The following is a 23,191-nucleotide window of genomic DNA, read 5'->3' on the forward strand; positions in this document are numbered from 1 at the left end:
AATTGACTGATAAATCATTTAGAGATGGCCACTAGCAAAACTACTTGAGTGTTTGAAGGATTGACTACATTATAAGGAAAAAAAAAGGCTCATGTGTGACTAGCTTTGGTGCAACGTTTCAGAGAATTTTCAAATTCCAGTAGTATAATTTCATATTTCTAATATTTGCAATTATTTACAGATTTTTAAGGTAGTCATACACTTATTTGATGACTCCTCATATGATGGCTACAGTGCCTGATTCTCTTAGCTACTTCCAACTTGAGGCCTTTGTGCAGGTAGTATGCTCAGATCAAAATATTTGTCTTTACTAGCTGGCATCTTCTACTTTTTACGTCAAGCTGAAGCAGGACAAGTTCTAGAGAGGAAACCTCACCTATTAATCCTTTTTGTAGCCCTGGATGGCATTATATCCACTTGTCAGATTGTATGCAGTCTTCTTTTTTCCTTAGTAGTTCTTTGTTTGTATTTTATTTATTTTTCCCCAGTGCAAGCTGTTACAAATTTTTGTGGGACAAGAAAATCATCTCCTGTCCTGTTCTGACCTTTGCAACTTTATCTGCTTCACAGGTTAAACGTTTTCAGAACGTGTCAGAACCTACTGACTAGAGACTTCAGTGAGAACTGGACAGGCGTGTCGAAAATAGCTGAGAAATCAAATCCACCTAGTGCATTATGAGTCCCTCATTTCTGTCTGTCTAAGCTTGGTAACAAAACTGGGAATTCAGATGCAATAAGGGATAACTCTGACCCCCTGTAAATTCTTTTAATAGGAATGGAATTGTCTTATCAGGAATTGTCAGAAACCGAGGTCATATTAAAAGCTATTTAAGCAAAATTCAGGTTTCTGTATTTGTAATTAATATACAATAATTAATAGGGCTGGTGTATAAGGGCAGACTGGATGACATTCAGAAGTCTGAAAATCCTGGAAGGTTCTGAAAAGGAACAGCTTTGATTTATAAAAGCTTGAACTTTTTGAAGACCTTTACAAAATGAAAAATAAAAACAACCCTCAGTTGATTAATTAGTCCTAATTTATATTTAAAATTCTTCCTGATTGGTTTTTAAAGTTGACTTTTACTTGATTAAATAGCAGTCTTTGATTTTGAGATATTTGTGGCTCTGCAAATTCCCTACTTGATGGGAGCTGTACATAAACAATTTGCTTGCAGTAATGAGCTTAGTGGAGATACTTCAAGTTTGCTTTCTCTATAGCAGTCCTCTCCCTGCACACCACTGTCAGGCAGGTCTTCCACTTTGTGCACTAGATTGTTAGCAAAACTAATATACAAATATTATTCTTCTAGATGTTCACAGTCACAGTAAACTGGTACTTTATTTGCTATTCAAGTTTTATGATCTCCCATTTGTGACTGAGCTAAAATACTCCTTAAATAAAATAAAAGACAGGATACTTGCACTGACATCTCTGAGACCATATCTGTGACAATTTGTTTGGTTTCTAACCAGTCTAACAGATATTGCTACCCCAAAGCATTCATTTGTTAAAGTAAAAAACAAAGTAAAAAAAAATAAAAAAAAATATTTGCACTAGACAATATTAAAAATAGAAATAAATATAAGGTCTGTAGGCCCCCTCAAAGTGACTGACAAGCTTAAAGAGCAATTTCAGAAGAAACAAGACCTGTCTTGATTTCATAGATCCTGGCAATCTGGAGAAGAAGAAAAAGAGAAAAAGAAAAACAAACAGCTGTGTTCATTAATTGGGAAATAATTTGAAGTAACATATTTAGAAAACTTGGTGTTGCTGAAGGAATATTTATGGAGAGAAACAGCTCATCATCTAAGTGAATTGTTCACTTCAGTGGGAATGTGAGCTGCTGCAGTCCATTGTTATTTTCTGTCTTTGGTACTTTTTCATTGCTTTCCAGTGTTCGCTGCAATCCTGGATTGGCCTGGTAGAGGCTCACAGAGCATGAGGGTCGCACTTAGTCAAATCTTTCAGCACCCTATTGCCCTTTTGGAATTTCTGAGTAGAATTATTTATTTTTTTGGGGGCACAGAATATATTGTTGAAATGGAATTTGGGAAGTGCTGGAAAGTTCATAAAGTCAGACCCAATTTAAAGAGTAATTCATGCTGAAAAGAAATAGGAAAAAAAAAATCACCTTTTTTTTGACTTTCAAATGATGCTGAATAATAACTTTGGCTTGTTAAGCGCTTTTTTTTTTTTTTTTTTTTTTAATCAAGAGGGATCTTTCACCTATTCAGTAAAAAGGATATTAAAACAAAATGCAAAGTGGAATGGTATAGATTTTTTTTTTGTGTGTGTCTCAATATTTAGAGTTTTCATTTAATTGTAAAGAAAACTGTTTCAGCTTGACTCTGACACATTTATATATTCATTGCCTTCACCACCACCTGTCTATAAACAAGGACTTGCACAGCTTTGCTGGATAGGGATTTTTTCAGTGTCCCAGCTGTTACACTTACTGTGATGTGGCATTAGAAGTATATATCCCTTGCTGGTGTTACTGTGTCATGATGAATCTTATGCTTCCTGTAATCATTGTGCATTTATCAAGGTTCTTTGGTACCTTTATGAGGCATCCCTTCTGGCACCCTGTTTTCTAGTGCACCATGGGTACCTATTCAGTTTTTCCTCTTTGAAACTTTTCTCAGTTCTCAAATCCAGCTAAATTTTCTTATGTGTTGTTTTTTGAACTTCTTTTTACTCTGAGTGAAACTGTCTCCACTCACACATGATTCATTGGTAGCTTAGAAGAAATTCTGCATTTTGTAAACAAACATCTTGCAAAGCAAACAAGGATGGTTCACAAGATTATTCTAGAGCAAATTTCTCTCTGTGGATCAACAAACAAGACACAGCAGATGATGCTGAATAAATCTACAAAACACATAGAGAAAAGAGAAATCAGCTGTTTTGCTGCTTCTATCTCCTTCCCCATCCCCAATCATACACCTTACAAATCCACCCATATGACATTTTGTTGGGTTTTTGGTTTAGTTTCTTTTCTGCATATGAAATTTTAGCTTAAAAACGTAGGCAGATCTATAAAATATATTTTCTCCCTTTTGACATACTGTTACAAAAACTTGTGAATCAGCTGTCATTCTTTTATACCACTTTTCTTGTAAATCCAATTAATGTTGAAAATACCTCTTTTCAGTTGTGATTTGTGTATCTATAGATGTTATAGTGTCATATCAGCAAAAGGCTTTTTTTCAAATGCGGTATGGGAAAATTCAGAGTATACTATGGTGATTGTAAAAAGAAAATCTTGTGGAGTTATGATTTGATTTTAATATCTAAGAAGTTAATATCTGCAAAACTGAAAAATTACTAGTGGAGCAGGATGGCTGGGTTAACTGTGGCATATAGGCATTTTTAATGTTGATGAAATTCATGCCCATGTAGGTAGACTTGGGCCTTTTCACAAAGGTGCTAGAATTGCCAGACAGTGATAATTATTTTCTATATTTTTACTGATATGTCTTTCTGCATCATCATTGTGAAGCAGGATAAAAATTTTTCTTCTCTCTGTCATCACTCAGGCAGTGAAATTTTGGTTCTCAAATTGTTTCTCTTCACATGGGTGTACTCTGTAGTATGGGTATAATTTTGTCTTCTATTTTTCCTTTTTAGACAAGCTTTGTATGTCACTGATATCTGAAGACTGCTCAGCAGTCTTCTCTTGACAAAGTTGGTGGTGTCAGTCTAGTTCTCAGTGTTCAATAAATAAATAAGCCAAATGACTATCCAATAGGTCAAAAACTCTAGACAAAAGTAAAGGATGGGCAGGGCATGGTGTCAGGCCTTATTTTCAATATATTCTGATTTTAGGCAAATTGCCAGCAATTCTTAAGTTGTGTTTATCTATTACCTGTGTTTATCTTCTAATGGAAAAATAGGGGAATTCAAAGGAAGAGGATTATCATAGAATATCATAGAATATCCTGAGTTGGAAGGGACCCTTAAGAATCATCAAGTCCAACTCTTGACACCGCACAGGTCTACCCAAAAGTTCAGACCATGTGACTAAGCGCACAGTCCAATCTCTTCTTAAATTCAGGCAGGCTCAGTGCAGTGACCACTTCCCTGGGGAGCCTGTTCCAGTGTGCAACCACTCTCTCTGTGAAGAACTTCCTCCTGATGTCAAGCCTAAACTTCCCCTGCCTCAGCTTAACCCCATTCCTGCGGGTCCTGTCGCTGGTGTTAATGGAGAAAAGGTCTCCTGCCTCTCGACACCCTCTTACGAGGAAGTTGTAGACTGCGATGAGGTCTCCCCTCAGCCTCCTCTTCTCCAGGCTGAACAGGCCCAGTGCCCTCAGCCGTTCCTCGTACGTCTTCCCCTCCAGGCCTTTCACCATCTTCGTAGCCCTCCTCTGGACACTCTCCAACAGTTTCATGTCCTTTTTATATTGTGGTGCCCAGAACTGCACACAGTACTCGAGGTGAGGCCTCACCAGCGCAGAGTAGAGTGGGACAATCACCTCCCTTGACCTACTAGCGATGCCGTGCTTGATGCACCCCAGGACACGGTTGGCCCTCCTGGCTGCCAGGGCACACTGCTGGCTCATATTCAACTTGCTGTCTACCACGACCCCCAGATCCCTCTCTTCTAGGCTGCTCTCCAGCGTCTCATCGCCCAGTCATTAGCAAGACAGTAAGTTTCTGAAGCATCAAGTAAAATTAAACACTTCCATTCCATTTATAAAATGAAATTGTTTCATTAGAATTAAACAAAACAAACAAAAAACAAACAAACAAAAAAAAATTGTAGCTTGCAGAAAAAAAAAAAAGATTCCTTCATTTTCATCTTTTTAAGATCTGAGATTTGTTATGATGAGGTCTGATCAATACCAGGATATTTATTTAATATCCTGTCACTGAGAGACTCTTTATTAGGGAATGCAATGATAGTACAAGGGGTAACAGTTTTAACCGAAAAAAAAAGGGTAGATTTACATTAGATAAAAGGGAGAAATTCTTCACTCAGAGGGCAGTGAGGCCCTGGCCCAGGCTGCCCAGAGGAGCTGTGGCTGCCCCATCCCTGGCAGCGCCAAAGGCCAGGCTGGATGGGGCTGGGGGCAGCCTGGGCTGGGGGGGAGGGGTTCCTGCACATGACAGGGGGTTGGGACTGGGTGGGCTTTGGGGTCCCTCCCAACCCAAGATTTTCTATGATTCTATGAAAACAAATAGATTACTGTGTTTGTGTGAAAATCAGATAAAAGCGCTCATGTCCAAACCAGAAATGAATGAGCTCCATGTATCACTGTTTAATGTTGACATTAATACCCGATATTGCTTTGTTTATTTTTCCAGCTAGCCTATTGCTGTGGCCAAGGCTGTGTAAGACTTGTAACCATTTGAATGTTGAATTTCGTTGGTATCTCACAGATGTGCTCTTATTTTCTTATGTTGTCAGGGCAGTGGTGAAACTTCCTTAACCTCCAAAAGTTATATTTTGCTCTTTGAATTCTAGTTCAGTTATGGTTTTAATACGAGCCAAACAAAGGATTAAAGTCCACCGCTTCATGTTTTTCACTTCTTCTGCTAAGAAGCTGCTGTGATGTAGTGTGTGAATACCCAGCAGACGTGTTCTGTAGTAGCTGCAGCCTGAGAAACCTGTTCTTAGGCTTCTAGAGTTGTGTGGCTCAGTAAATCGTATGCAGGGCATCTTCCTTATTCATTCAGAAAAGCACCTTTTCATTGAGGACAAGAAGTTCAACAGTCCCAGTAGCCAAATTTGTATCCACGCATTTGGTTTATGCTTCTAAAGATGTTTAGGTATGAAAAGATGCAAGCTGATAGCTAGTTCATTTCTCAGTACCCTCATGGTGCGTTATTCATGAAACCATTGCATAGATACCTACCTGTCGTTATAACTAAATTTAAATTGCATGTCAGTCTCTTCAGGGTTTACTACTTGAAGTGCTGGTACTTTGGTAGTGCAAGTTCATGGTAGTCAGGAGTACCACAATGCTTTTGAATGTTTACTTTCAGGTTCCTTGGTCCTAATGCACTTTTAGCTAATCACCTAAGTCTGTTTATGAGCTGTTAGATGTCCTAATAGGTGCCTCTCTACATAACTATATATCTGTGTTTGTAAATTTGCCCTTCCATTATATTCTAACAGGAGAACTTGGTAGAAAAACCACCATCCCAGAAATTTTCATTTTGTTTCCAACTGCTTTAATGCTGGCATTGCTCTGATGAGTTTAAAAAAAGCATTTTGAGCATTGGAATGCAAATTAACATACCAAGCAATTAAAGTCAATTAAAACAGGATGCAGTGTAATTAGAAACAGTTGTGTTCACATTTTATATTCAGAGAGGTTTGATGTGCTGAAAGAAAAGAAAATAATTTCGGAAACTTTTAATGCCTACAGATGTGATGATGATAATAATGGCATTTGATTTCTAAAATGCCTCGTCCTCCCTCACCTCACGAGCTCTTGAGAAGCATGATAAAATTAGTGCAGTGACAACTGATACGCTGGACACAATGGAATTAAATGGCTCAACACACAGGGAGACTCAAACACCACCTACAAGTGATGGCCTTCTCTCCCCTTTCTGAGCACAATACGTATTCCTGCTGCAGTCCCAGAGAAACTAATACCCTTGTGAGCTCTATGAGCATTAACACCAACAATATCTGTTGGCTCAGTAAGGGTGTATTTTTTTTGTGCTTTTTTTTTTTTTTTTTTTTTTGTATCTCTTTCATTGTTTTGGATATCTGTATTAGCATTTATTGCCAGAAATACTGAGGCAGTCTTGCTCCCTATCCTCTTCCTAGATGGTAACCAGAAAGGAAGGAGAGTCTTCATTCTTGTGAAGCTGACGGACACCTATCCTTATAATAAAAGGTGTTATAATAAAAGATGTTGTGTTTCTAGTACTTGCAATAATGTTAATAGGTATGGAAGGCATTCTGAAAAGAAAGCAGGAAACTGAAGTGTAGCTCTGCAAGCCTGGATGGTTGCTGTGGGATTGTGGACTGTTCAAGGGTAGCTTTACCTGATGTTTCATAGAGATAAGCAGTTTTAGCTCTTCTTCATTGATGTGAGTGAGGAAATACATCCAAAGGCACCTGGGAAGAAATCTGTTTTTACAAAACTGCAATCTGTTTACTAATGTAAAATGTTTCAAGGCAGTGGCAGGATGCTCAAGAGATAGTAGGCTGCAAACTAGTATAGTTAATGAAGCATGATGCAATGAAATGTTACTTTTTAAACTAATAGGCATTCAGGTGCAATACCTTCTGTGTCATTGAATGGATATCTCTACTGACTATTCCCATTATAAACAACTATTGATTTAAATGAGGGAGAAAAATAGCTGTCAAAGAATTAAATATAAAAACATGAAAATTCATTTCTAGCTATGCTGTCCTCTCCACCCAATACAAGACTCAGATCGGAATCATGTCCATTCTGTATTTCTTTTTTACTTCTTAGTAACTCATTATCTGTTTTTATTTGGAACCTCACTGTAGAGATACAACCTCTCTTTGAGACAAGTTCTATTTGTTCTCAGTTAGGTTTGCTTTTCCACTAACAGTCAGTGATAATAGATGGAAACACTGGGATAAAACTGTCTATTTTGCACTGTATTGACCTATGAATTAATCAATTCAGGATTTTGCAACCAATAGGAGTATATTGGTTGGATCAATTTCCTGGGAAAATGATGATTTGTATTTTGAAAATGCTTAAGGTACCTGAAAGTTATGTAGGTACTTAGTTCCTATTCAGGTCAGGAAGAATAAGGTGTTGAATTATAACTTGGGCAGTTAGACACATTCGAAGCTCTGCTGTGTGATTTTAATTTCCCCTTTTTTATTTTGTATTTGGAATTATGTGCACAGCACTGTCTGAAAATCAAAATTCAGTTAATTTGTCACTGAAAATGTGTTTTTCCTATTATGGGTATGTTCTCTGATGTATATTTTTCATTTAAATAGGCATGAACCAGTTAATGAACTTCTAAGTTTAAAATGCCTGTATTTGAGAGCTATGCAAGTTATATTTTTTACCATGTTTTCCCCCACATTCTTACATAATTTTAACTTGTGCAAGGCAGAGATATGTAAGAGCATCACTCATTTTAGGATATTCTCTATCTAGTTTGCACAGGAAGAAGTAGTTACAAAGGCTAACGGAAAATTAAGTTTAAGGTACTGTACAATTAAAAGGGAATATTTGTAGTGACATGGAACCTATTAGCTAAACCATTTCCAATTTTGAATAGTTACATATGGCTCTCAGGTATGTGACTGTACAATAGGAGAAATTCTGCTATTTTTTTTTGCTTTAGAAAATAGAACTTGCGGGTTTCCAGAAACATTCAGTTGCTCTCCATGTACAAAGTATACTAATTTTTGAAATCTCATTTGTGAAAATAGAAATTGCTGGGTTTGAGCACTTAAGAAATCCTGCCTTAAGGTGCTTTGTATGATAAAGGTAATATAGCAAATTGTCAGGGGATATACATAGTATTTAACCTTTAGGCTTGATTAAATACTTTTTACTCAAGCATGCACATGCAGACAACGTAGTTTTATGAGATGCCAGCTTAGTAATTACTAGGTGACTGAGAGTTCACTGCAGATACTGCTATGCAATACGTATAAGATTATGCAATGAATTATCTGTTATGATACTCAGTTTCCTTGTATCAGTGTTTGGAATAGTACATGGTATAGTGCATATGTACACTATATACATGTAGTATAGCGGCTAGTCGCCTGTCACAAACCAAGAGTAAATAATATACTTAGAGAACTTCGCAGTCTCTCTATAAAAAAGTGTTGACCTTTCCTTACAAGAAGGTAATATGGCTGGAGGACAAAATTGACCTTATGAAAACAAGGGTGTCAAAAGCCCCTTTCCCTCCAGAAAAGGATTTAATTGTGCTGTTGTTTTTTTTTTGTTTTGTTTTGGTTTTTTTTTGATGTTTTCTGTTTGTTTGTTTTAATGTTATAGCAAAATAAAGGATGCTCTTTGTTGCACTTGTAAAAAAGAAAAAAAAATATTTTTCTAATGATTACTTCTTCTTGCTAGGTTGTATATGTAACAGCCACGTTTCCCTATATCATGCTGATGATTCTTCTGATTCGAGGAGTAACATTGCCGGGTGCTTCTGAGGGGATAAAATTCTACTTGTACCCTGACCTTTCTCGACTCTCTGACCCACAGGTAGGATCATGGTCCATGTGTTTATTTTCCTCCCTGACTGTGAAAAACTGTAAGAGTTTCTTGATTTTAAATTCTGAATGTCGATGATTGCTGGATAGTTGTTCATTGTTAGAGATCTTGAATTGTGGATAGGGCTTTAAAAATATCAGTAGTTACAGTTGTTGGAACATATTATTCTTTTAGTAGAGAAGTACCTTGGTTGATAAATCAGAATTTTCAGAAGTGCTCTGTTGCAGTGCTTCTTCTGCCACTTTGGGGCAAGAGCATTACTACTGGTTTCAAAGAGAACAATTTTAACGAAGCCTTAACCATTTTAGAGTTGTACCTTTCTGTCCTCATTACAAATTAAAATTTTAATGAAGAGTAGTATAGAAATTAGTCATTCAGGTGATTATGGCCTTTGAAGTGGAAGTCTCCATTTTTTTAGTTACTTCCAGAGTAGAGTTGAACATGGAAATACTGGGTTGATTTTTTTTCAGTGACAGATTAGTACAATAAAATAGTTGTTATATATCATTCATCTGATATTAAAGAGGGAAAATGACACAAACTCTGTAAGAGCTCTCTATAAGAGCTTGTGAAGTTGCAAATAGCATTTTGTTTATCTAGTCTGACAATGTAAAAGATATTAGACAGTGTTATTCCTAACCCTGTTATAACATTAAATGGATCCTGAGATGGAGATAAAAGAGAAAGTGTGGGAATATTTGTCAAAATTATTATTTTTTTAAGTACTCAATTCTGGTTACTGAATATGTGTTAGCAGAAGTGCTTTTTTGCAGATGACGATACAGGAAACCCTTCAGGTTATTTCCCTGAAGCTTCTAAAACAATTGTTTCGTGTAAAGGTCACCTTTAACAACTAATACTTCTAAAAAATAATAAAAATGGAAAAAAGGATTAGAAAGAAAAGATGTATTTAAAATACAGAAAATTTCAGGTGCAAATTTAATCGTGTTGCCACTTTTGGGCTCCATGGTGTTTCCACCATTTTATGCCAGCATAGATGAGAGGTAAAAAAGGGCTGTGGAAATGGAGTTAGATCCCCAGTTATGTGCCATGGCTTTGTAACAGATTAATAGCCTTAATGTTGCTTAGAGGTGTCTACAGTGCACCTGTGAAATTAGCACAGTAACAGAAAAAAAATGGTAGGATTCTCTGACATGCTCCCATTTATTTTTTGCAACATAAAATAGGCTCAGGCTCTAGTAAATTCAACAAGGCAGGTTTCAGATTCAACAACGCAATTTCAGATGAATCCAATATGTTTTAACTCAGCAGAGACAAGAAATGTGACTGTCATACATGTACCTGAGAGCATGGATGGCATACTTTATGTTCAATTTTAACTAGGGCTTCACTCTGCAGTGTCAAGGTGCTGAAGTGCTGAGTACTCTTTTCTTGTACTGCACCAAGATGGTTCGTCCACCTGTAAAGTCCATCAACTTAATGAGAGCAGGAGGTGGTCCTGCTGCTTAAATGTCACTTCCTTCATTTGTCAACTGTTGTGTGTGAGGCCTTTAAACAGGATTTTGCTCTGTATGTGGATTTTTCACATGTTACTGTCACCCTTACTTCTGTTCTTCAATGAAGGAGGGCATGCAAGCTTAAGCTACATTATTGTCAGGTTGTAAGGGGTTTTTATATGCCTATTTACTATACTATTTCCATTTGTAAAGAAATACATTGTTGCCATGACAATTTCCAAAGCATGTAGTATTATTTCAAAGGAGGCTGTGAAGTACAAAGCTCTTAAGACACGTGTGGGTATATCTGTTGGTCCCACACATACAGCTCAGCTGATACCAGAACATCTTTTGGGAGGCTTAATATTTTGTTTTAACAAGCCAACTTTTTTCCTCCATCTCAATGTGTCTTTGCCCAATGCATTTCCATACTTACAGCATTCAGTATTTTAAAGATTCAGCTCATTTTTGTGGAAAATAAGCTGAAATAGGATGAGCCACAATAGGGGTTATGAACAATAATAGATAATAATAGAGATTGCTTATTTGTAGTATGGGTGGTTAAATGTTTTTAGAGCATTATTTTTATGTTGGAAAAAAAAAAAACTTTCACTAAAGTTGAAATGTTTTGTTGAGACTAATCAATTCTGGCAGAATATTTGAAGAAAGATTTCTGACCTATATGTAGGGCCTATAGTCACTTTGCAACAAATAGGGAAAGTTTCACTTCTCAATCTTTAAAGTAAAACCGAAAAAAAAAAAAGAGGCACAAATCAATTTATTAAAAAAAAAAAAAAAGTCAAAATGAATTGCTTCAGCTTCATTGCAACTTTTAATAGTAAAATAGTGATAACCTAACTATACACACACATTTCCATTTTATGGAAAAGTAGAACGTGCTAATGTTCAAAACCATGATTTTTTGTATCAAAACCATTCAACAAACCTCTTCTGAATTTGTTCTAAAGGTTTTTGCAAAGGAGCAAGTAGAAGTCATCTGAAATAACCTTGATATTTGTGCTTCCAGTTTTCATCTCCACTCTTGTTTGTTTGGATTTGCTCCACAATATCAAAGCAATAATGCATGTGTACTACCAGAAGTTGTTTTCCTCTTTAGTTGGAGGTCTGTTTAAATAACGTTCCAAGAAGACTCTGTGTGTCTGTATTAAGATAGCAGTATTTGATCCATGGTGCCAAATATGTTTACTGTGGATTAAATAAATTAAATTTCTCTTCAAGGCTCACTTTAGTTTGAAGTTCTTGAATCTTTTGTCTTTGTGTAATTTGCATTCCATGGTTCATTTTAGCTTTCTAAGCAGCTATTCATCTGTCTTTTCAGTTCCTTTTAGAACACAGCACTTGAAAGCTCTATTTCATTTTTATATTCTGTCTTTTCAGTAGACTAGATCCTCTTGGTCTGAAAATGCCATCTTTTGTCCTGTGTGTCTGTAGGGCTCATACCAAACACTTTTCATTATAATTGTGGAGTACTATATTTTAGCTTCAGTAATGCTTTGTTTCAGCAGCAGTGAGGTCTCTGTAGCTCCATGTTCAAACTGGCTTGAAATATGTCCCTGTACCTCTGATCTGCAAGATATAGCTGCTGTTCATAGCTTAAATATGGGGTCTTTCCTGAGCTACAACTCACACAAAAGAAGTATTTTGCAAAGTTAACAGGATTGTTATGCATTTTGTGTGCAAGTCTGACTCAGAATATCATTCTGGTTGTCTCTCTCAACAGATTCAAGTCACTTAATATGTAATAGTGCTTGTGTGTGTGGTACTTACTGCTGAGTGATTACTTTTTTTTTTTTTTTTTTTTGAGAAAAGATTTGATTCTCAATAATGGGATTTTCCTAACACTTATGCACTGAGGAGATTTAAAACTCTTTGTTAGGGAGTAGCAGACATAAGTTTGATGGATCAGGGTATAACTATATGGTAAATTTAATCCCTCCTGCAGCAGTGGATCCTTAAAATGAGGAAGGGAATAAAAATAAAGCCTTCTTGTTTATTTTGTGCTTGTATGCTAATAACTGGCTGAGTTACTGCTTTATATTTAAAACAAACAACAACAGCAGATATTATTTTAATTGAAATATTCTTTATATCTTTTGTAGGTATGAGCATGCCAACATATTTAGGGTTGCGGTCTTCTCTGAATAGTCAGTGCTTACCAAAATCTTGAACAAATCTAATTGCCCTGGCTTTTGGGACTGGATTGTACACCAGAATGCATTTTCATGTGGAAGGAATGCCAGTTGTACTTTATCTCTGATGTAAGCTCACATGAATGTTAAGCATGATAAATGAATGACAGAGCAAATTACATAAAGGCACAGGAAAATCTGAACCATCGTGGTTAGGATTGATTTTAAATTTCTCTGATCTTTTATTTGCAGTAGAAAAGTGTGAATGTTGCAGTAAAATTTCTGATGGCAGAAGTATTTCCACAATGCGCCTCTAGTAGCTGTGTGAGTTAAGCTGTTAGGAAGCTGTGACTGTACTCTTGCATGCCCCTCTACTCTCTGATGTCCGCGTCTTCTCTGAAAGACAGAGACAAAAGATAAAAATAGGTGATTTTAAAAAAAGTTGCTTTCAGAGAGGACCTCTAGTACTTTGGTTGTGTCCTTGTTCCAGTTACACTTAATTTCGTCATGACAGGAGACCAAGTTATGGGGAAAAAATGATATTGTATGGGGAATTAGGATTAGAAAGAAAGGAAGAGGACAGTGACATGTTAGAATAAAAGAAATAGTTTGACAAGTTTGCCTGCAATAAAAACACTGACTTAAAAAAAAAAAAGTCTAACATTCAGCATGAGTTTATCTTTAAATTTTTAATTGAAATATTGTTTTTTGAAATAATTTTTGAAATTGTTTATCTTTAAATAGATCTAAGTAGTCTAACAATAAATCCCTCCCCCCCCCCCCTTAATGGTCTTATACATCTAATGAATAATTCCACATTACTTTCCACCTCATAAACCCCAAGAAATAAATTGTTATCAAATGTGTAATGACAGAATAACAGGGCTTGGATGAGACCTCCCAAGGCTGCCTAGGCCAGTGCTGTGCCCAAAGCAGGGAAAATCTGATGAGGTTACTCAGGGTATGGTCTAGTTGAGTTTTGAACTAAGTGGACAGAAATTTCACAAGTTATTCCAGTGTTTGACCACCTTCTTGGTGACTTTTTTCTTTTAATCAGAATTTTCTTTTAAACATAATTTCCCATGTTTCAACTTAATGCCTAGTGCCTGTTGTCCTGTGTCTGTGCGCTTACTCGGTTTCTCAAGAGTTTTCTTCCATGCAGCAAGGGAACAGAGCAACCAGATTTCTTAGTTTTATCTTTCTGAGTCTGGGCAAATTCAGTTTTTGTCATCTGTAACGTTCTCCAATTCCCTTAACTATGTTGCTGGCCATCCACTGAACTAGTTCTTCTACTAGGAAGTTGTTACAGTACTCCACATTTTCACGAGTGCCAAATAGAGGGGATGAATCACTTCCCTCAGCCTGTTGTATAGACTTCTGCTAATACAGGACAGGATGCAATTGAATTTGTTGGATGAAGGCACCCTGCTGACTCATGTCTGACCTGTTCTTCTTCAGGAGCCCCAGGTCCAGTTTTTGAGCCAGTTTGTGCCCAGTCTATGTGGCTGCATGGGGTGATTTTGTCCCAGGTGAAGGACTTTGCATTTGCTTTTTTGTATTTCATAAGGCTGATCTCACCTATTTTTCCAGATTTTTGATATCTCTCTGAATCCAGCCTTCCCTGCCAGGCCATAGATCACTCTCCCCAATTTAACATCATCCACCAATGTGCTGAAAGAGCACTCTATCCTGTTACCCACACTGTTAACAAGACAAAATATTAAATAGCATTATCTCTTGCACTGGTCACTCAGAGGCATCACTAATAACAGCCAACCAGTTGCACTTTGCATCATGATTCTTTGATCTGGCAGTCCAGCCAGTTATCCAATCAATTTGAAAAAGACTTCAAGAGGACTTTTTCCATAACTTTCCTTTGCACTGAGGTTTGGTTGACTGGATTGTACCTCACTGGATCTTCTTTCCTGCGCTCTTGAAATTGAATAAAAAGCTTGTGTTTCTCCCGGCATCAAGAACTTCCTCCAATTGTTATGACCTTTCAAAGATAAGAGAAAGCATCCTTGCGATGATGCCCTTTGTACTTTTGGATGTATCTTGTTGAGTTCTATGGACCTTGTATGTCCACTTTCTCACTCTAGAATAAACACAGTAGTCATGCTGGTATTTTATTATTATTAGGGAAATATCTCTGGCTGATATTAGAGCTACAGCTGTTATATGCATATGTTATATGTTCATAAGCATGCAAAATGGTCTAAAATATTCTAGTGTACCACAACATGAATGCATAGGACCTCTTGGACCTGTAGGAGCAAGTCCAGATGAAACCACAAAGCTGGAGCACCTCTCATGTGAAGCCAGGCTGAGGGAGTTGGAGTTGTTCAGCATGGAGAAGACTCTGGCAAGGCCTTAGAGTGGCCTTCTGGTACCTAAAGAGGGCTGCAGGAAAGTTGGGGAGGGACTCTTTGGCAGGGGCTGTAGGGACAGGACGAGGTAACAGTTTGAAACTAACAGAGGCTGGATTTAGATCAGATATAAGGAATTCTTCCTCAGAGGGCGGTGAGGCCCTGGCCCAGGCTGTCCAGAGGAGCTGTGGCTGCCCCATCCCTTGCAGTGCCCAAGGCCAGGCTGGATGGGGCTGGGGGCAGCCTGGGCTGGGGGCAGGGGTCCCTGCCCTTGGCAGTGGGTTGGGACTGGGTGTGCTTTAAGGTTTCTTCCAACCCAAGCTGTTCTGTGATTCTATTATAGCAATGAACTAGAATAAATAAATAAATAAATAAACACCTTCAAACTAGATAAGGCTCATAGCACAAAGATGACTCTCTTTCTTACGTTGTCCTCTGTCTCTTAAACTTCTTTGTTAACCTGTATTTTCCTATGTGGCTGTTTTCATGCTCTGTGTTTATAGAGAAAAAAGAACGTTTTAGTAAATTCGATATATGTTGTAGAGAAAATGCATTTTTTCAGTAGGAATGCACTTAGAATAAATAAAATATTATTTTTGCCCCCCAAATTGCAGTTTGCATAGGTTTCTTTTCCTAGCTATTATTTTTTTTGCAATTATAGTTTTTTTAAAAATATGCAAATCACCAAAAATGTTAACAATTCCTATATTTAATTAATCTAATTAGACTACACACAAAATGCAAGTGAGTGAGAGAGCTCTGAGAATACTATCTAGGTGTATGGGTAATATTTCATTAATTTCTGTTCTATTCAGCCTGGAAAAATATTTAAGAACTTACCTTTCCATAACTTTTGATTTCCATTGTTTAAAAATGCAGAATATGAAGCAGTAAGAGCTGCAGCAGTAATGCCAGTCTGATTCTTTACCAAGATTTCTCTTTAGCAGAAGTAAAAATAACCCCGATTAATTCCCCGTTAATTCGTGCAGCCTTGCAACTCTCACAATCGCATCGCCATCTTGAGGCCAAATGAAGCCTATGTTTTCAAAGGCAGAATTAAAACAACTCAGCTTGAAAAGCGGGGGCAACTGTTTCACCTAAATAGAGGTCTAAGGCTGCTTTTTTTGCTTTTTTTTTTTTTTTTTGGATGTTTGTTTTTAAACAAAACTGTAGAAGAAATAGTGATTTCATTTTCGTGTACTTTCATGCTCTGAAAACCAAGGAATCTGTATGGATTCCTGAGCAGTGGATTTCAGAACTGCATTGTAGCTGTGTAAGCATACTAATATTTAGAACTGAAACTAAAAATTTCCGTTTGTTGGCACTGAAATTATGTCTAACTGATGGGTAAGTTCTTGATGCTTTTATCTGTTTGAAGTGTGACAAGTGAAAGTGAGAAACCTGCGATCTAGTAAGAAATATGCTTGACACAATATGTTCAGTAGAGTGTGGTCAGCCTAGTTTTAAGAATGGTACTTAGAAAATAAGGTTCAGAGGCAGATCACCTGTCCTAAATGTTCCCAGCCTTTTAAACCACTAAGTCTAGTAATAGCTTCTTCCGTTTGCTGCGTTTTTCACTGTTACAAGGGGCTTGTGCAGCCTTTTTTTTTTTTTTTTTCCCTCCTCAGAGAGATAGCTGAGAAGAAATGGTAGTAAGGAGAAGAGGAGGATGTCCAGTTCCTATCACAGTCATGCCATTCTCTTAACAGCTATGGGATTTACTTTATTTTCCTGCCACTTTATTCCCATCCTCTGGTTTGCTTCATTAGGTATTCACTTTCTGAACGAGGTAGTTATGATACGCACAGCTGTGAGCTGTAGTAAATGTAAAAAAGAGGAATGAAATTCCAGAAGTTCGTGCAAGCCTGTAGGTATGAAAATCCTTAGATGAATTTACTGTGTATACAACTCCAACCCTGATGTGTTTTTGAGCAAACAACCTTTGTTTATTTGATATGAAATTTAAATTTCAAACCAATCTTTTTATGAAAGGAAAAAATAAAAAGATATTGCTGCAGTTGTGAGGCTTTCATGTTCCTGTTAAGTAATAAACACCGGCCCCAAGTTTTTAAATTGAAATGTTAAGAAGAATTGATTCTTCTCAACCAAAGTCTGCTGTTTGCACATTATAAATATCATTACAAATAAATGAGATTTTAAATTGTAACATAAGCAGAGGACATAAGCTGGTATGATGTTCAGAAACACTTTGTCCTACAATGCAGTTTATAATCTGTGTAATGAGAAACTATTTCATTTTACTATGTTCTTTGGCCTTTGCCTACAAATCATTTATGTGGTTTTAAAGAATAGAAAGACTAAAAAATTGCTATAATGCAGCATTCTTGCTGAAAGAACAGAGATGTTTAGCTAAGCCATAAATCACTCCTGGGAGTCTATTCCCAGTTGCTCCAAAGAAGGGCTGAAGGCAAGCCTGGGAGCACGTTTCATTTCCCCTGACGAAAGACATGTACTTATTTCTGTCTTGCAGTCCAGCTGCACTGCAGCAATTGGGCACGTATACTTCAAAATGCACAGGGAGAATACACTCAGGGTCTTCTCCTTTGACAAAATAATTGCCCTCTGCAGGGCATATGGAACAGCTTGTTATTCACACACAGGTCACTACATTGTGCAAAGATAGTAGATATATCAAAGTATGTGGTGGGAAAGGCAAAATCTAACTTGGATAAATCATTGCTAACTGTTGGTGTAAATAAGTGACTGGGATCTAGCTTCATGCCTCAATATACAGCTCTGTTTTTTCAACAGCGTAATATTGTGACTATAATTTTGTGTGTAGCAAATGGGGTTTCAGAAGTCCAGCTATGGCTTTGGAGAGTTATTTCAAGCTCTGAGCAACCAGTTTGTCTCCTTCCCCCCCACAGTTCTTCCTTGTGTTTCTTGCTGTTGCTACAGAAGCAACAGCAAGCTGAGCAGGCAACAGCAGGTTTTGGCAGTTTGGAGAGACTTGTTGAAAGAATGGGGTCATTTTGTAATTTCCCTAGGGCCTCTAGGCCACCTGGAACCTCTCCCAGCTATCCCTGCAGCCCCTTAGCAACCTTGGCAAGGGAAACATCATCCGACTTTCAGGGAAGCTCAAACTGCACTTTTAGATTAGACCTCATGGCTAGTGGGATATGCCACTGGAGGGAGACAGGATCCACACGTGAGCTCGCTCAGTGTGTTACCGTAACAGAAATTTTCAGTTTATGATGATGGCACCCCCCAAAAAAACTAGATAAACCCAAAGAGCCATTTTGTGCTTAAGTTAATATACATTCTCAGGAACGTTCTCTGGCAGCTGCACTGGAAGTCAAGTCCCCCAGCAAGAGAAAAGCTGTTGATAAAATTTAATTTGTTACAGGAGAATTTAAAAATTGGTACAAAAATATGGAATGAGGTATGGATGGTAGTAAGAGAATTGTAACAAGGGACCTTGTGCACGGTGAGGATAATCTGTAAGGGAAGCAAATAAAGATTTTTGCACCATCTCTGGGACAGCTACCAGTGGGTATATGATGCCATATAAAGAGAGGCACTAGAAATATTCAACTATTCAAAAAATTGCAACAGGATTTTTGGTTAATCCTTGAAGACACATTCCAGAAGAATGAGTGGAAAAGGAGAAAAAGACCACTGTATCAGTGGAATGACTTTCAACTTGCAGAAAAAATGTCATTTACTGATTCAAAAATAAAAAAAATAAAAATAAAAATGTGCCGTTAAATATTATTCTTTCAAGAGAAGTACAATGTGTACTTTCTCATCCCCTATACATTTCTGAGATTCTTTTTATCTCCATCCTAGAACAGGAAAAAAAGTTGAATTCTCAGCACAATCCAACAAAGAAAAGGCTGGGCAAGGTCCTGCAGACCTGAGAAATAGTAATGGCTGACATGTATTGTGCGCACCCACAAACTGTCACTGCAGAGGCACCATGCTCTAAGGGTTGACCATGACCCTGGAAAGGTCTGTAACTAAGGTTTGCACTATAAGGAGCTGGGTTTCACATGCATTTTTCCTCAGCAGTGTCCTAGCTGAGATTGGTACTGCGGATCACCTCTGCAGGTATTCTCTGAATTAATAGAAATACAAAGTGGGGTGGAAGGCAGAAAGGAAGCAACAGAAAAGATACCTTTCCCCAGGTCAATACCTAATGATCGGGGACTGCACTGAGCTGTGGGGCTCTGTATGGCCATGGCTACATGTGCATCCTACAACTAGATATGTTTTGCTGCTGCTCTTCCCTCTTCCTACCATGCTTTTCCATGAGCACGTAGTTTGTGTGACACTTGTGCTTACATGTGCGGTTTATTTGCAAGGGCAGTACAGGAAAGATGAAAAGAAGTGGCAGAGAAAAGGCAAAGAGGGAAGGTGAGAGACAGCCGATGCCAGCTGCTGGCACATTGCCTGAGTGTATGTGGGAAAATGAGCTGCTTCTCCAATTGTGATTGTCACCAGCTGCCAGGCAGCTCACAGCAAGGGTCCAGATCCAGGAGAGCAAATTGGAAAAATGAGGAGATGTATATGTTTGCAGCTGTGGCTTTCTGATGCTCTCTACTCCAAATATCTATGCGAAATTTCTGATTATTCTTTCCTTACAGATAAAGCAATTCCTCTTTGTATTAGTATTGTTTTCATGTAGGCCATTGAAGCAGTATTGGTTGTCAACTATAAAGTAGTATATGACTTAGTATTGCATAACTGCTTCTTCCCTATGCATTTTAAAGTGTTTATATATGTATATAAATAAAATGCTGTTTTTTATATAATAAAATATAAAATATATCATCTGTATATCAACTAAAAATATATCAACTGTATGAAGTTTAACAAGGCCAAGTGCCGGGTCCTGCACCTGGGGCGCAATAACCCCAAGAAGAGCTACAGGCTGGGAGAGGAATGGCTGGAGAGCTGCCAGGCAGAGAAGGACCTGGGAGTGATGGTGGACAGTCGGCTGAATATGAGCCAGCAGTGTGCTCAGGTGGCCAAGAAGGCCAACGGCATCCTGGCTTGTATCAGAAACACTGTGACCAGCAGGGCTAGGGAGGTGATCGTCCCCCTGTACTCGGCTCTGGTGAGGCCGCACCTCGAGTACTGTGTTCAGTTCTGGGCCCCTCGCTACAAGAAGGACATCGAGGTGCTTGAGCGGGTCCAGAGAAGGGCGACGAAGCTGGTGAGGGGCCTGGAGAGCAAGTCCTATGAGGAGCGGCTGAAGGAGCTGGGCTTGTTCAGCCTAGAGAAAAGGAGGCTCAGGGGTGACCTTATCACTCTGTATAAGTATATTAAAGGAGGCTCTAGCGAGATGGGGGTTGGCCTGTTCTCCCATGTGCCTGGTGACAGGACGAGGGGGAATGGGCTAAAGTTGCGCCAGGGGAGTTTTAGGTTAGATGTTAGGAAGAATTTCTTTACTGAAAGGGTTGTTAGACATTGGAACAGGCTGCCCAGGGAGGTGGTTGAGTCACCATCCCTGGAAGTCTTCAAAAGACGTTTAGATGTAGAACTTAGGGATATGGTTTAGTGGGGACTGTTAGTGTTAGGTCAGAGGTTGGACTCGATGATCTTGAGGTCTCTTCCAACCTAGAGATTCTGTGATTCTGTGATCTAAATTTCCCATTAAGACAAATGACAGAATGGGATGGTCAGCATGTCTTCTTGAAGTTAGCATGACTTCAGACTGTTGTGATCCATTTCATAACTTGGAGACACTCTTCAACTTCTTTTCTATGAAGTAAGTCTCTTAAGACATACATTTATTCCTGTGTTAAATGACAGAACATTTTGTAGTATAGGAAGTCCTGCAAAGCTCACTAATATTTTTAAACAGATCTTCGTTAAGTGTGTGTGTAGATTGCTGTATGTTACCATATTTTCCCATAAGGGTGTTTTTAGTCATTTGCTTTAAACACGGAGGCTCAGATAAACTGTGAATTCTATGGCCATTTGCACTGAAATGCTGGCTGCAAATATATTGTATTCCTTCAGAAGAACAGAGGCAATGATGTGTTTTATTACTCGAGTGCCAACCAAACACTACTACTACAGTTTAGGACTGTAAATAAGGACAGGAAAGAAAGCATTTGCTTATCACAGAGGCAATAAATGCATTGTGTAAATTTGTTACAAACTTGGCAGGAAATCATCAGATGTTGATGCAGCTTGGGATAAGAGTTCACCGATCTTTCATTTGTTTGTTTATTTTCAACCCATGTGAACCTTTCAGAGAACATTTGAATCAAGAAAGCACAGCTGAGTTTATCTGGAATGAGAGACAGAATCTGGTTCCTGGTGATTTTGTACTTCAGCCTGTGTTCACATATTGATAACTTGGCAGAGTAAATCAAAAAATATTTCACACAGACCAGAACTTTAAGGAGAGTTTTTACTTTAAAGAAGTATTTTCATTAAGTCTTTTTGCTCTCATTACATTTTGAAATACAATCTTGTTTAGGAATTAAAAATAATATTCTTTATTTAAAATAGGGAAATAATATTTGAATTCTCAAAATAAACTTTCAGACTTTGACCAGATTCTTTTAATATTTGACATAAAGTACAAATAATACGAATTAAATCTTCATTCTGCTGCGGAATTTAATATTTGATCAAAAAAGATCAACACCTTCAATAGCTCCCTGAATGTGAGCTTTAAGAAGCATGGATCCTGAATACAAATCCTCAACTGCATTTTTTTATTCTAGTGTTTTATTTTTTGTTTTTTAATTGAACTTTGTTTTAATAAAAAATTTCTGCCAATTCTGTGTTGTAAGCAAAAGATTTTTCATTGCCCAGTTCTCTGAAAAAAAAAAAAAAATAAAATAAAAAAAGATTTTGATGAACGTTGAGTGGCTTGTTTACTAAAATACTGCAGTTGGGTATACAGTTCCTGTCACTCTACACACAACTCATGCTTTTAAAACACTTTAAATCCATCTGTGTAAAATAATAAAACAACATGGTGACTCTGAGGGATGTTCATGAAATGGTGTAGTGAGAGCAGGCACTTTCCCAGCCTGGAGGTCTAGATGCAGTTTATCCATCCGTGAAGGTGAGCAGAATATCAGTGGTAAACGATTGCAGCAGTTAACTCACTGCCTTTGCCTGAAAAAGGTATAGCTGGGACACTAGCCTACAGTGAGTTACTATCCTATCAAGGAATGCAAGAAATGTGAAGCATGATTAGGGATTGCAAACTAAAATGATTTGTTCTGTATCGTGGCAGCCACAACAAACTAGTTAAGGTGGTCCAGAGACACCATATTTAACCGCGGGTATAAAACTAACGTGTAAGTAAGGTTGCTGCTTTGCAAATAGTTGCCTCTTTCATCGTTGGAGAGAGGAAGCTGTCTTGGAAGCGTAACTCAGTCACCATCTGCCTGAATCAGACTTTTCCTTCTGCTTATGAGAAGGTTCCTTTTTGTGCTGTTTCTGTAGTGCTCTTGGAAAGACCACGGTCTTGTGTCCAGTCCAGAGACAGGTGTCTCAGCTTGAGTGAATGAGGCAGAGATGAAATAGTGTAGGGACTAATTTACTCTCCTTGGTGTTTTCAGCCTGACTAGGCAATGATTTTCAGTACTGGTGTGTCACTGATATCTGTACCTTTGTACTTATACAACTGCATGGCAGATTTTCAGTAGTTTTTGTCACAAAAAGATTAAGGCAAAAGGAATAGCCATTAAATAAATAACTTGTTAAAGAAATGATGCTGCCAAGCACAGCTCCAAATAGTAAATATTAATATTTCTCTATTTTAGTCTGAGGGATTTTCCTTCCTTCCTTCCTTCCTTCCTTCCTTCCTTCCTTCCTTCCTTCCTTCCTTCCTTCTTTTTTTTTAATTATTATATAGTGTCTTAGATTTTGGCTTTAGCTTCAGAGCCATGTTTGTGCAAGTAGAAGTGGTGTGGATTGTCAAAATATAGGGTCAAGGAACAAAAGACTAGCAACAAGTGAGAAAGAGGAAGAAATAAACAAAAACATGGTCCTTTTTTTGTCTTCTTTCCATCGCAATGTATTGAGC

At 37.8% G+C, this 23,191-nt stretch overlaps 1 protein-coding gene across 5 annotated transcripts in view; it reads left to right on the forward strand.

The window, feature by feature from the left end:
* SLC6A11 (solute carrier family 6 member 11) overlaps positions 1–23,191 on the forward strand; it is a 151,716-nt gene that overhangs the window by 89,553 nt on the left and 38,972 nt on the right. For all 5 annotated transcript variants that reach the window (XM_027467744.3, XM_038185725.2, XM_027467743.3 and 2 more), the window contains one exon: positions 9,055–9,189. In XM_027467744.3, the coding sequence (XP_027323545.1) occupies positions 9,055–9,189 (135 nt within the window). The remainder of the gene's footprint in view (positions 1–9,054; positions 9,190–23,191) is intronic.

This window comes from Anas platyrhynchos, chromosome 13, assembly GCF_047663525.1.
Source record: "Anas platyrhynchos isolate ZD024472 breed Pekin duck chromosome 13, IASCAAS_PekinDuck_T2T, whole genome shotgun sequence".
Classification (NCBI taxonomy): Eukaryota; Metazoa; Chordata; class Aves; order Anseriformes; family Anatidae; genus Anas; species Anas platyrhynchos.